Source organism: Typha latifolia, chromosome 7 (assembly GCF_019914945.1).
Source record: "Typha latifolia isolate L0001 chromosome 7, TyphaL0001v2, whole genome shotgun sequence".
NCBI lineage: Eukaryota > Viridiplantae > Streptophyta > Magnoliopsida > Poales > Typhaceae > Typha > Typha latifolia.
Window position 1 is genome coordinate 11,112,382 of NC_133092.1, and position 12,166 is coordinate 11,124,547.

The 12,166-nt window shown below is 34.3% G+C and overlaps 2 protein-coding genes across 5 annotated transcripts in view; one reads left to right on the plus strand and one right to left on the minus strand.

Annotated features, from left to right (window-relative positions):
• LOC140792694 (uncharacterized) overlaps nt 1–5,941 on the plus strand; it is a 28,079-nt gene extending 22,138 nt beyond the window's left edge. The window contains exons 14-15 of one of the 2 annotated variants that reach the window (XM_073143843.1): nt 3,967–4,196; nt 5,647–5,941. In XM_073143843.1, the coding sequence (XP_072999944.1) occupies nt 3,967–4,065 (99 nt within the window). In that variant the 3' untranslated portion in view covers nt 4,066–4,196; nt 5,647–5,941. Of the gene's footprint in view, nt 1–3,966; nt 4,250–5,646 lie in introns of both variants that reach the window. The other variant, XM_073143842.1, reaches the window with a different exon arrangement.
• Nucleotides 128–7,839, minus strand: LOC140792692 (probable auxin efflux carrier component 8). 3 transcript variants are annotated; one of them, XM_073143841.1, is made up of 6 exons: nt 6,914–7,838; nt 6,615–6,837; nt 6,439–6,524; nt 6,190–6,347; nt 5,621–5,697; nt 128–342 (listed from the first exon to the last, which is right to left on the minus strand). In XM_073143841.1, the coding sequence occupies exons 1-6, from the start codon at nt 7,575–7,577 to the stop codon at nt 324–326; spliced, it is 1,227 nt and encodes a 408-aa protein (XP_072999942.1). In that variant the 5' UTR covers nt 7,578–7,838; the 3' UTR covers nt 128–323. The 3 variants fall into 3 exon arrangements, with proteins under 3 accessions (XP_072999942.1, XP_072999940.1, XP_072999941.1); XM_073143839.1 differs by lacking the exon at nt 128–342 and adding an exon at nt 4,957–5,248 and having other exon boundaries at nt 6,914–7,839; XM_073143840.1 differs by lacking the exon at nt 128–342 and adding an exon at nt 4,957–5,448.
• Nucleotides 7,840–12,166: the final 4,327 nt, after the last annotated feature.

Here is a 12,166-nt window from a genome sequence, read left to right on the forward strand (position 1 = left end):
ATATATTATTGATACATCTAAAGTAAAAGTTTGCAATCTAATAGTGTTAAATACATATACATCAAGCTATAAACTAATTTAAAGATAAGAATAAATTGAAAGACAATAAAAAATGTACAAAATTCTAAGAAGGCATCAAATTATCATTACAAGCCCCAAAGTACAAAACATATCTAACTGTCCAAATAACTGAGTTTCACAGAAGTTGAAAAACTAACAATCTTATAAAATAGCAACATAAGGTAGATCGTTCATCTTCAGCTAGCTCATTGCCTTCATCAATAAATATTATAGTCTCCAAATCCGGTTTATCAATTGAGAGATTAGCAAACTCTAACATTCCTGCACCATTAAAAGAATCATAAGAATTTTCTCCAACATCTCATATCTTGGTCTCCTCTCTCAAATAATCTGGAGACCTCTTTGATAGAAGGCGAAGATTAGTATGCACATATACTAAATCTTTAGCTCTCTGTGGAGTTATCTTGTTCTCTTTTCAATGAATGGATGAAAGAATAGGTGCTCCAGTTCCTCTTACAACTTGAAGAAGAGCAAGGTTGCCCAAGTAACCTAAGTGCTAAATTATGAAAAATAGGAGCAAAAGCACCATGAGCACCCCACCACATGTTTGGATCAAACTCATTTCTATCTACTATCGAATCATATTGAACAAAACTTTTTGGTTGATGTGGAGAAACTAGTATACTCTTATTATACTATTTTTCGTTAAATAACCTTTTTAAGCATTTATTTCTCATATTAGGAATTTTCAAATCCTTATGCGGTGGTACACGATTTGGATCCTCTTGAATCCATGATGAGCTATAATACCTATTAATATAATTATCTAATTAGTCAACAATAGCAATGAAAGAACAATAAAATATTTAATCATAAGAAAGAGGACTATAGAAATTAAATTACCCTTGGATTCAAAGAATGTGCTAAGCAATGTAGTGGTGTATTGCTTTTGTCCCATGTATCCACTAGGATCTTGTGCACCACTGAATAAAAAATAGATTCCTTGCTTTCTTTCTTGTTTTCATGCATAAATATAAATGTCTTTATCTTTTCAATTATTGTATCTCACATTTCATATATCAAATGTAAGTATGGTTTATTTATGTCTGCAACTCATAGCATACTGTATATAGGCTCTGTGAAGGCAAGTATATATTCAATTTTATCCCACCAAATGTCATTGAGGACTTTATGTTTGACAAATTATGCTTTGCCAATATCATCTTCCCTATAAGAACTCCATTTATCACTGATTACCAATGATTGAAGGCCCTTCTTGATCTTCTTAAATCTTTTCAACATTATAATCACAGAAGCAAAGTGAATCTCCACAATAGCAAACAATTTTAAGTTGATAAATTCATTAAAGATAGCCAACCTCATTAAATGTTGCATGATGAAATTTTTTATGCACATTACATCCTCTACAATAACTAAAATCCAGCTACACTCATCTAAGACAATCTCATTTGCCTCAGTACTTTTTGCTACACATATATTCTTCAAAGCTAGGTTGAGAGTATGAACTACACATGGAGTCCAAAAAATGTGAAAAAATCTTGCTTCAGGAAGCATCTCTGCTGCCTTACAAACAGGTGCATTATTTGTAACCACTTGGGCTACGTTATGAGGCCCAAATCACAGCCCTCAAGAACATAGGGCCACTCTTAGTTACAGCTAAAAAATTTATAAGCGGTCTCCTCTATGCATCAGTCCAACTATCACATACAATACTCAGCTCTTTCTCCTCCATGTGCTTTAAATAGGGTTTAGCAATATTTTAATATTTTTCTCTCTCTTGTTGAAGTAATGTAGTTCTCAACATATTGTAGCCAGGGGACACAAATCTAAAAATATTATTATTTGCTGCAAATTAAAAGACTCTAACATAGTGAGGGTTCCTTGCTAGATAAAAAGGCAACCCAGTTGAATAAAACATTCTTACAATCTCACAATATAATTTATTATGAGTACCATAATTAAATGACTTCTCAATAGGTGTCACTCCTATTGCTCTTTTTTTTCTTGATGTCCTTCCCATATTAAAACCTGCACCTCCAACTGAGTTACTAGAAGATGCCACTTGTCCAAATTTTGACAAAGGAATTTGTTTAGGCATCAAATTTTTAATTCTCAACTTGGTCATATCAACAACCCTTTTCATTTCCAAAACATGTTTACTACTCACTTTTGGACAATCTTTAATTCCATGCCCACTAATTTTCAGTAAATTAGCTTTTACTCTATAATATGATCCTTTATAGATTTGTTGACAGTAATTGCATCTAAAATTATGATTTCCTCCACATTCTCCCAATTTCTCCATCTTAGTAACATATCTCCACAAAGGAGCATTACCATCCACAGAAGATACAGTGTTTTGACTAGGATCAACAAAGACTATTTTCAATATTCATTTTTCTTCAACCGCAATAAAAATATAAAACTACATTAGTAAAAAGATATGTATTAGTAGAGAAGGATGGTCATGCCGGCGGTGTACCGGCACATGGCACGAGGGTGCCGCACGGCACCCCTCCTAATGCATCGCCGCCCGCCGCTCGCCGATCGCCGCCTGTTTCATACCCTAGTCCCCGAGAGAGGAGAGATCGAGAGAGAGAGAGAGAGAGAGAGAAACAGAGAGAGAGGGAGGGAAGAGAGATCACTAGATTAGCATGAGAGAGAGAGAGAGAGAGAGAGGGAGACATAGAGAGAGAAGAACATGTCGCCCTCGCCGTGTGCAGCCTGTCGCGCTCGCTCAGCAGCTCGTCGGTTGTCGCGATCGTCGCCTTGGATTCAGCTACTTTGTTGAGGGTTTTAGAGCTTGGATTGTCGCTTAGCAGTTAGCAATGAGGTGTAAGGATGAGGATTTAGGGTTGTGTTTAGTTATTTAATATCGAGTTTGGATCCAAGTTAATATAAACTGAGCCAACCCGATCCGATAAACATTAGCCAAAATTTCGCCCGTGCCCCGCCCGTCTCCCAGCAGTGTCCCACACGTGTCCGATTTTTTTTTATTACTTAATTATGGATACTCCAGACCCGTGTTGGACATGTGTCCCACGCAGGTCCAACGCGTGTCCGTGTCCGATATGGACATCTCCTCCTAGGAGACGTGTCCGTGCTTCATTGAATGTAGGTACTCTTTTCAAAGATATTTCTATCCAACAATAACTGTGCCTGTGGCATGAGGCGTGCCAACCGGCACAACCTTATCACTCATTTGCGTGCCATTGGTTAGCATTTAACATAATTTTAATAAACGTTTTAGGATATTTAGATATATTTTTGGATCTTCGGCATGCCAATTTTTGGTTTCTAATTTAAATATATATATTAAAACCTACATTATAGTATTTTATCTTTAGATTATTTTTTATAAATGACCTTTTTATTAAAGATAAAGCAATAGTCAAATACAAATATTATTGAACGCATAATATGATTGAATATATTTACTAAAACTAATAATAATGATTAAACATTCCATAATATGATTGAATACTCCATTTTAAAGTTGATTGACGATGATTGATGGAATTTAAGGAAAAAAAATAGGATCCACAAGTCATTTGTTAAGAAAATGGCTAAAATTGATTTGATGATAGTTGACGAAAATAGAATTTTTTTTAAATGGCACCATTTCGGCCGGAGACCGGCATAGCTCGACACAAGGTGTGCCACTAGCACACTCTGAGTCAAGTCTGTGCCACTGCCAGCATGGCAAGTGCCGGTCGACACAGGGCGTGCCGACCAGCATAGCCATCCTTGGTTCTATCAACTTATAATAAAAAAATATTAACTTTGGAGATGCCACAGCCCACAGGTATTATAAAACAAAAAATCAAGTAGCATTATTACTGATAAATCCTCCAAACAATTTTGCATGAAAACATTAACTTTAGCAAACTTGGATGACAGTTTAAACTTTCAACTCTTTTGCAGATGAAGAAGCGTTCTTATGCTGAATTAGACATTTTTACTAAAAGATGGCAACATGCAGTGGTAAAGGATAAGTGTTGGACTGACCCTTATCCTGAATAACAGAACATCTATTTTCTCTTTCCTATCAGCGTCCTTTCAAATTTATATAATAGTTCAGCCCAAATCTCACAGTAGTCTGTTCAAAGTGGAAACCATGACAAACAACTCTGCAGCATATGATGAAGCCAAAAGTACGTATTTTCTATGAGGTTACATACCACTTATATACCAACTGGAATTTCAAGTAAGCAGATACTTGCAACTCCAATGTTTTATTAGGTGCAATTTCATTGTTCATTCTTTCTTAATCAGACTGAGTATATTGTATCTGTACTGAGGTCACAAAGTTGTAAAGTACATTTAATATATATATGTTATTATATATACATACATATATTTTCATCACTGCTTCAATTACATTTTACATGGATTGAGCAATCGTAATAGTTGACTTGCATAATGTTTTTTCTGTCTATCCTCTTACATTGACCAGAATTATAACTGGAAAGTACTTTGTTGAGATTAGATTTTTCTCTATTCTCAAAATTAGTTTGACTTAGTTATTTGTAATGAGCAACTCTTTCTTCTTCCTACTCATAAGGAAATTTTTGTTTATGGAGATTTCTTCAGCAACCTGCATTGTCCAATTTTTATCTTCTGTAGATTTTTATTAGTTATTAACTTCTTTTGGATCACCGAAACTAAATAATGGGCCAACTTAAGGTCTGTTTGACATATTTTCATTTGGTCAGACAATATTAATAGAAAATCCTAAAGCACTCAAATTCATGATATAACCTTGCAGGTGAACCCTCAATCCTACAATTTATTTACAATCGTGTGGGAACTAGAAGTTAGAAAACCTAACAAACTAGTATTGTATAATTTGTACCCAAATCTGACTTGAAGTAAAAAAGATAACTCTAAAAATAAGTATCACTGTGCTCCTAGTTGCCAAGAAAGAAAAGTGTCTGAATTTTTATTGCATATAAGTTTTCTGGCACAGTTCTGAAAAGTCACTCATTGTTTCAGAAAAGAGTGCAGAGCCAAACAACAAATTTCAGAACACAATGAGAATTATCTTATAAAAAGTAACTATTTAAAATCTTCTTATGCTGATTACTTGTAATTTGCGGGCAATACACTCATTTCCTCTCTGCAAAACTAGGAAGACAAAGCATTTCTTCCATATCTGCTACATCCAACCAAATAAGTAACCTTTTTTTTTTCTTCTTTCATTGTCCTGCAAACCAAAATCTACCTTCATGAGTCAGTCTGTGAGGAGTTAGCAACCTGACGATCAGTTTAGTGCTGAACAAGCTTTGTACGTGAGTTTTGATGTTCGTCACTTGCCATTCATGAGATATTATACAAATTTATAATCCCAGAAATACGAAGTATAGAATCGTTACAGGCAATGAGACTATCATTCCGAAGATTACCCTGTAATGAATATCAGAATAAATCGACATCTTGAAGTTAGCATTGTGCAGATTTTACTGTGTGTAAAATTGAAGCTAATTGGGAATTAACAGTTCTTTTCCTACTGTAATATTCTTTTCTTTTTGAACATTGCTCCTCTCTAACTTGAATTTTTGAAGTATAGAATACTTACACTGTACTTAACACCTCTGGATGCAGATTGTATTCCCTTGCAAACACAAAAGGCACAATTCCTTGAGGCAGTGCAGCCTGAAAATGGATTGTTTCAGTGACAGAACTTCAATAATCTTTCTCTTTTTATTGTTCTTTCTGAACAAGATCCTTGTTCTTACAAATAAGATTCTTGATTTTCTAATTTTTTGCATCTTTTATATTGCTACCGATGTTTTAGTCTTACTTCTGTAAACCTCCTCTGTACATATTTTTGTGTCTGACTCCTTTTCGGGTAAATTTGCAAAACACCACCACTAATATATTCTTCTTCTTTTTTCTAGTAAGTATCCCTAGGTGGTTTTCTTGCAAAACTGGAAAGAGAGGAAGAAAATAAGTCCATTTTTTTAGTTTTTTTTTTCTTTAAAGTGAAATACTTAGAATATTCATTGTCAATTATTAGGTCTGATCTTTTGCAAATTTGTCTAAGAACAGTAGAAGGTATCGACAAATTGGCAAATTTGTCTAAGCAAAAGGAGTAGGCTTTTATATTTTTATAAGTAAAAAAGCCTTCTAAATTTTTATACTCACCTGAACTATTGAAACTTTCAGTGTGGTGCTTCTGATGCCAACTGCAAGAGAAGCTACTGCCATCACAGCAGGCCCAGCTGCAAACCTCATCAGCATTCCATATGTTGTCAATCTCCATCCACATGCTATAATGCTTGGTTGCAAAGCCATGAACAGCCCTGAGTAGTTTAAAGCAGCCTATCATTCTACTTACCCAATTCCCACAAAAACCTCCAAAATTGTAGTTTTAAAATCAATTTTAGTTCTTACCTAAGCTGAACATGGCCATTCCAAGACCAGCATTTGATAAGATTGTAATTGAGTTCTCCATGATCAGAGGCTTCTTAAAATCCCATCTATGCAATTTTGAGGAGAAAATCAAGATACCAATTAATTGTGTGTGTGTGTGTGTGTGTGTGTGTGTGTTTTGAAAGTTAAAATGCTACCTGCAAGAAGCCAAAGCCCAACTCAGACCCAAGAGGCTAGCATATGTATTTGGATTCTTGATGAGCTTATACCAAACCATTCTCATGATCAAACAAACCATCCAAGATGAGTTGCTTGAAGCCACTTCCTTGTTTTTATCTTCTACTGTGTTCTGGTTACTTTTCTCATCTGGGTTCTTAATCTCTTCTTTGCTGCAGACTTTCACAGACTGCTCACGTAGACCTGCTCATGCAAACAAAGATGTAAAAATAGAGTTGAGTAGTTTGAAATATAGTTTTCTATCTTTCACTTGACTTGCCTCCAGAATTGCAGCACCCACATTTCCAAACAAACTTGTGCAGCTCCTTTGAATCTGTTGCTGCTATGTCTATGCTCTGAAGCCTTTCTTGTTCAAGATCTGGCGATGTCTTTGCGACGATAACATCAACCACTTCATCCTCTTTGGCTAACTGGACTGGTAGACTAGTCTTCTCCATGATGGAATTTCTCGCAGCTCGGTATTCGAAAAGAAAGAGTAGGACAGTGTACCAAATTATGCTCTGGAGAACCACTACTTGGATCATTAGGTCCTCTTGGTTGTCTCCATACATTGATTTGAGAAGAGGGATCCCCATGACAAGTGTGTTAGGGAGTGTGCAGAGTGAGAACAGAGTGATGCACCAACCTAGACTTCTCCTCTGAGAGAAACAGGCCCATAAGAAGAGCACAAGGAGGACTAGAATCTTTGAAGAGGCATCGGCTGCGATGAACAAGATGTTCATCTTGAAAGGGTTGATGCGGGAGATGAAGTCGAAGGAGAGAAGAGGGATCGCGAAGATGGCCACGAAGCGGTTGATGCCGGTGCATTGCTCTGGTGTGAAGATCTTCCACCACTTTACAGAGGCATAGGCTAAGAACATGGTAATGTAGAGTGGAACGACTGCACTTAGGACATTGTATATGTCTCTGGGTGTAATCATCATGTAGTATTCTCTCTGAACTCTTCTGTTATGCTTCTACTGTGGTTTTAATGGAGTCTAGGATTCTTTTTGGAGCTTGGAATGATGAACTGAAGGCAAATTGGATTGGTGTAGGAGAATTGGTTCAGTGGAGATAATTGCACTAGTTGCAGTAGAATAGAAGGATATGAAATTTTACCATATTGAGATAGCAGTTGTTATAGGATTGGAAGATAACTTAGGAGTGAACTCTCTCTCTCTCTCTCTCTCTCTCTCTCTCTCTCTCTCTGTAGAGTAATTAGGTGGAAATAGCAATCTTAAGAACCATACGTTTAACTCTTTGAGATGTCACTTTGTATACCTGCACAGCATTAATAGTAAGTATTACATTGCTTGTATGAAAGTATATTTCTACAACTACTTTGAGAGAGAGAGAGAGAGAGAGAGAGTCTTTCCATGAGGACTCCTTTACCCAGATATTCTTGGGTCAAAGGTGATCATGGATACTTAGCTGACATCAGAAAGTTCCAAATCTTGTACAACAGTTAAATTAAGAAAGGTTCAAAATTTCATAAAATGATTTGAAAATATTCAAAAATCACTCTCCAAGTTTTTAACCATCCTAGGTCTGCACACCAAACATTATATCCAAATAGATGACAATCTAGTCCATACTCCATATGAGTGCCACATAAGTGCGTCAAGAAGACATCGATTTTCTTCAATATATAAAAGTTGCTAACACTTCCAGCAGTGATTCTTGGTACCTTTAGCAAATTAAAAGGATTGCTATTGACACAGTTGAAATGATCGTTTGACTGTTTGGATTTTTATGATCTAAAATATACTAGGCACCCCTAGAAATATTTGCACCATTCATTCTACACCCACTTCATTCAGTTTGAAAGCATTGATGCCTCAACATATACTTCTAGAGCAGGCACAAACATATAGAATCATCTTATCCCTTCAATAAGTCACTGAGAAAGGCTAAGAGATGCTTAAAGTAACCATGTCTTGAGGTTTCAATGATCTAAAAAGATAGGGTAGAGAAAAGACACAAGAAATACACTGCACTATCTAAGTCTGTAGACTAGTTGTAGACTAATTCTTCTGATATATAAATTAGCTACATAACTGAATTCAAACTATGTGCATATAGTACTATGATAGAATTCATTGGTAGACAGCTTTATCTAATCCCTTTTTTAGCACTAGATTCTTGCATTGCTAGGGAGATGCTCTTCAGTCTTAGTCTCTTATTAGACATTTGAATGCCATCACATGTCTGAGGAGAGAATAATGACAAGTCTCATCTCATGCCGGTGGTCTTCTATTCTTCTAACATACCACACCTTCCTAACCCCACTCTTTAGTCCAGTCTTTGTGGGCATCCAATAAAGAATTCAATTGAGTGCTAATTAGTCATTTTCCATTTAACTTTTTTTGTTTTGTTTTGGGAGTGTGATAATTTTTTACTTAGTATATAAGTAATTCTATTGGGATGAATACATATATATTATCTATGAGTACCTAAACTTTACTTACTCATGAGAAAGTAAGTTATATTAACGCTGACTCGGATAACGATTTTTCTACGTGGATTAGAACAGCATCTACTCTTGTAAATAAGTTTAAAATTCACATATTTGGATATGTTAGAATTACATTGGTAAAAGAGAGAGAGAGAGAAAAAAACTCCAAGTTGCTTGGAGTCTCACTTCTTGGCATTCATGAGTTTGCATGAAGAGGCATGCATGTGGGTGGGGGCATGCAGCACGTCGCACACCATGGGGGTGTCATAGAATGACCGCATGACCATGTAGCCATAAAGGTGAACATACCATACCAATGGGATTCTATTGGTTGAGAGAGAGAGAGAGAGAGATAGAAACATAGAATTAGTTCCTTAAGAACTTTTATCATCTATATCAACTAGCCGACTTGTATTATGATTCGTCCCTATCACGATATTTAGTGTGATAATTATTTTGGGTGATGATTAGATTCTCTAAAAAAAAAGTCATTTCCTCATCGTGGTATAATTTAAATTTAGGTTTTGTCTCAAATCACTTTATATTTTTAATAATAAAACAAGGAAAAAAAAACAAATAAGTTTTCTCCTTTATTAAATAGCTAGATAATAACCAATAAATGACTCTCTTTTGTTAGTAATTCGATAGATTTTTCCATTAGAAAATTAACATGTGAGTGTCATTTGATTAATTTTATATTATTTTGGAACTATTTTACCCTAACTTTAGGAAAAAAGAAGAAGAAAGTATTTAATAAAATTGTCATTTGATATTTTTCATTAACGAAGTCAAAAAGACAAGAGATTTTTCATAGACGGGTCAATGTGTAAAAAAAAAAAAAAAAAAAGTGTATGCTATGAGGTTCTAATAAAATTATTCCTATATAACATTCAAATATAAATAAGAGAGTTAAGAATCTCTTGCCTCAAAGGCACTGCCCTGAAAGAAGAAGATGATCTCACATAAAGAATTCCCTGTCAACCCCTCCTCCAAGGTTCAATCGAGACTAGAGATTGTAAGCATTGGCAACATCACAGATGTTGGCTGCTCAAATTGAAATAAAGAGCACTAGAGTTTAGGCAAAAGAGAGTTTTGGAAGGTTGAGATAAAGATTGAAGATGGTTTATTTCTTTATTTTTCATGCTTTATTTGTTGTTGTAAGGCTTCTTAAATGAGAATTTATATTTACACAGTAAGGATTACTATTGATCAAGCTATTATAAGTAAAATAACTATAATTAACATATTTTTGCTTGTAAATATTGTTTTCATAATTAAGCTTAAAAAAGAAGAACAGATGAGTCCCCCACCAAATTCTCTGGTTGGGTATAACTTCCCATCTATTGTGGTTTAAAAAAACCCTTTTAAAATTTTATTTCTTAAGATTACAATGAGGAGGAAACAGTAACTAAGCAATAAAGTAAGGATGGGATACCTAATTCTTTTGGAAAAAAGATTTAAGTTTTAAGGATGTTTATATAATTGGCACAAAAAACTTCCACAATATCATAATTGTGCTCCTTTGAAAATACCATTTTGTTAGTAGATTTTTAAAGGACTGATTTGCCCTTTAATAAGTTGCTTAAAATAGCTCAAAATTTATTTGATATTACTAAATATCATAATACAAGAAAACAATATTTTCTTAGGCAAGAGAAGTATCATTATGATAGTGTTAGTAATAATAAACATAAAATATAAACTGTTTTAAAATAAATTTCCCTATAATCAATATTGTATTGTGAAATCAAATTTGTAAATCTTAAGGTGGAACTTTTTTATTAGTGCACTAGTATGAAAAAGTGATCTTATTGAAAGTATAATTATTTTGAGAGGAAGGGAAAGTTTTAAAATATTGAAAGGAAGTGTAAGAAAAAAAAAATTTACAACATTAAACAATTTAATATATTACCCAATAAAATTGAACAAGAAATTTTGCACTAAATATTTATATAAGAATTTTTTTTAGATAGTTGAGGAAGTCAAAGTGTTACAAAAAATAAATAATTTTTCTCTCATTTTTCGTCTACAATAAAAATAACATGATCCCTAGAATGCATAAATTACTTGTGTGACATATTTTTAATAAAAAAAATTAAATGAACAATTAACAGAAGAGGCATTTTAAAGATTTTAAATAGTTGAGGAAGTTAGTGTGCCACGAAAAAAAACAAAGAAGTTTGAATAAAAATGAGAAATGATTCTCGCATTAGTTTCCCTAGAGAATCTTAGATCTTTGACACTTTTTCTACTACAATAAAAATAGTATGATCCCTAGAATGCATAAATTACTTACGTGATAATCACATGACATATTTTTAATGAAAAAATTAAATGAACAATTAAGGAGTTAGTGTGCCACGAGAAAAAACATAAAGAAGTTTAAATAAAAATGAGAAATTATTCTCGCATTAGTTTCCTCAGAGAATCCTAGATCTTTGACACTTTTCTAGTGTTTAAGTCTTAGTAAGACTTTGTTGTGCAAGGAGGTTGACTGATTTATCCATAACCAGCATTCTAGTAGGTTATGGATAGCTTTGGTAAGAGCCTTCTTGATCACATCCTTTATATTAGTTACCCAAAGTTTCTACTCTTGATGAGTGCATTTGGACCCTAAGTTCGATTGGCAAGGCTTTGTCTACATTTATTTATAGATTCCTAGATGAGCCTCCAAAAAACAAAAAGATGTTCTTATGGAAGATGTGGTGAAGGCTTCTCACCAATTCCTATCTTCACAACATCTTTCTAGCTTTACTGTGTTGCCTACCCTTAATGCCTTACTTAGTTTGCAATAATGATCTTTTTCTTATCCTAACCATGAACAGCAGAATTCTGGACCGAGTTAGAATGACATATTTTTATCCCTTTCATACATAAGAACAGCTGGTGGTGCCAAGGTGACTATATACTATAAGGTGCAACTCTTGGAAAGAAGGCAGCAACAACTTTCTTTTATGTTATTGCCCAACAATATGCGACATTTATGGAAAGCTCGCAATGAGTTCATCTTCGTCAGGAAGAAAACAATCACCAATCTATTGTTATTTAAAATGATCACTATGACTCTTGAACTCTCCT

Coding starts and splice junctions, on each gene's coding strand:
- LOC140792692 (XM_073143839.1), bottom strand. CDS start 7,577: ATGATGATTACACCCAGAGACATATACAATGTCCTAAGTGCAGTCGTT. Junction 6,348..6,438: donor AATGGCCATGTTCAGCTTAG/GTAAGAACTAAA, acceptor TAAACTACTCAG/GGCTGTTCATGGCTTTGCAA. Junction 5,249..5,620: donor CCAGAGGTGTTAAGTACAGT/GTAAGTATTCTA, acceptor TTTGGTTTGCAG/GACAATGAAAGAAGAAAAAA.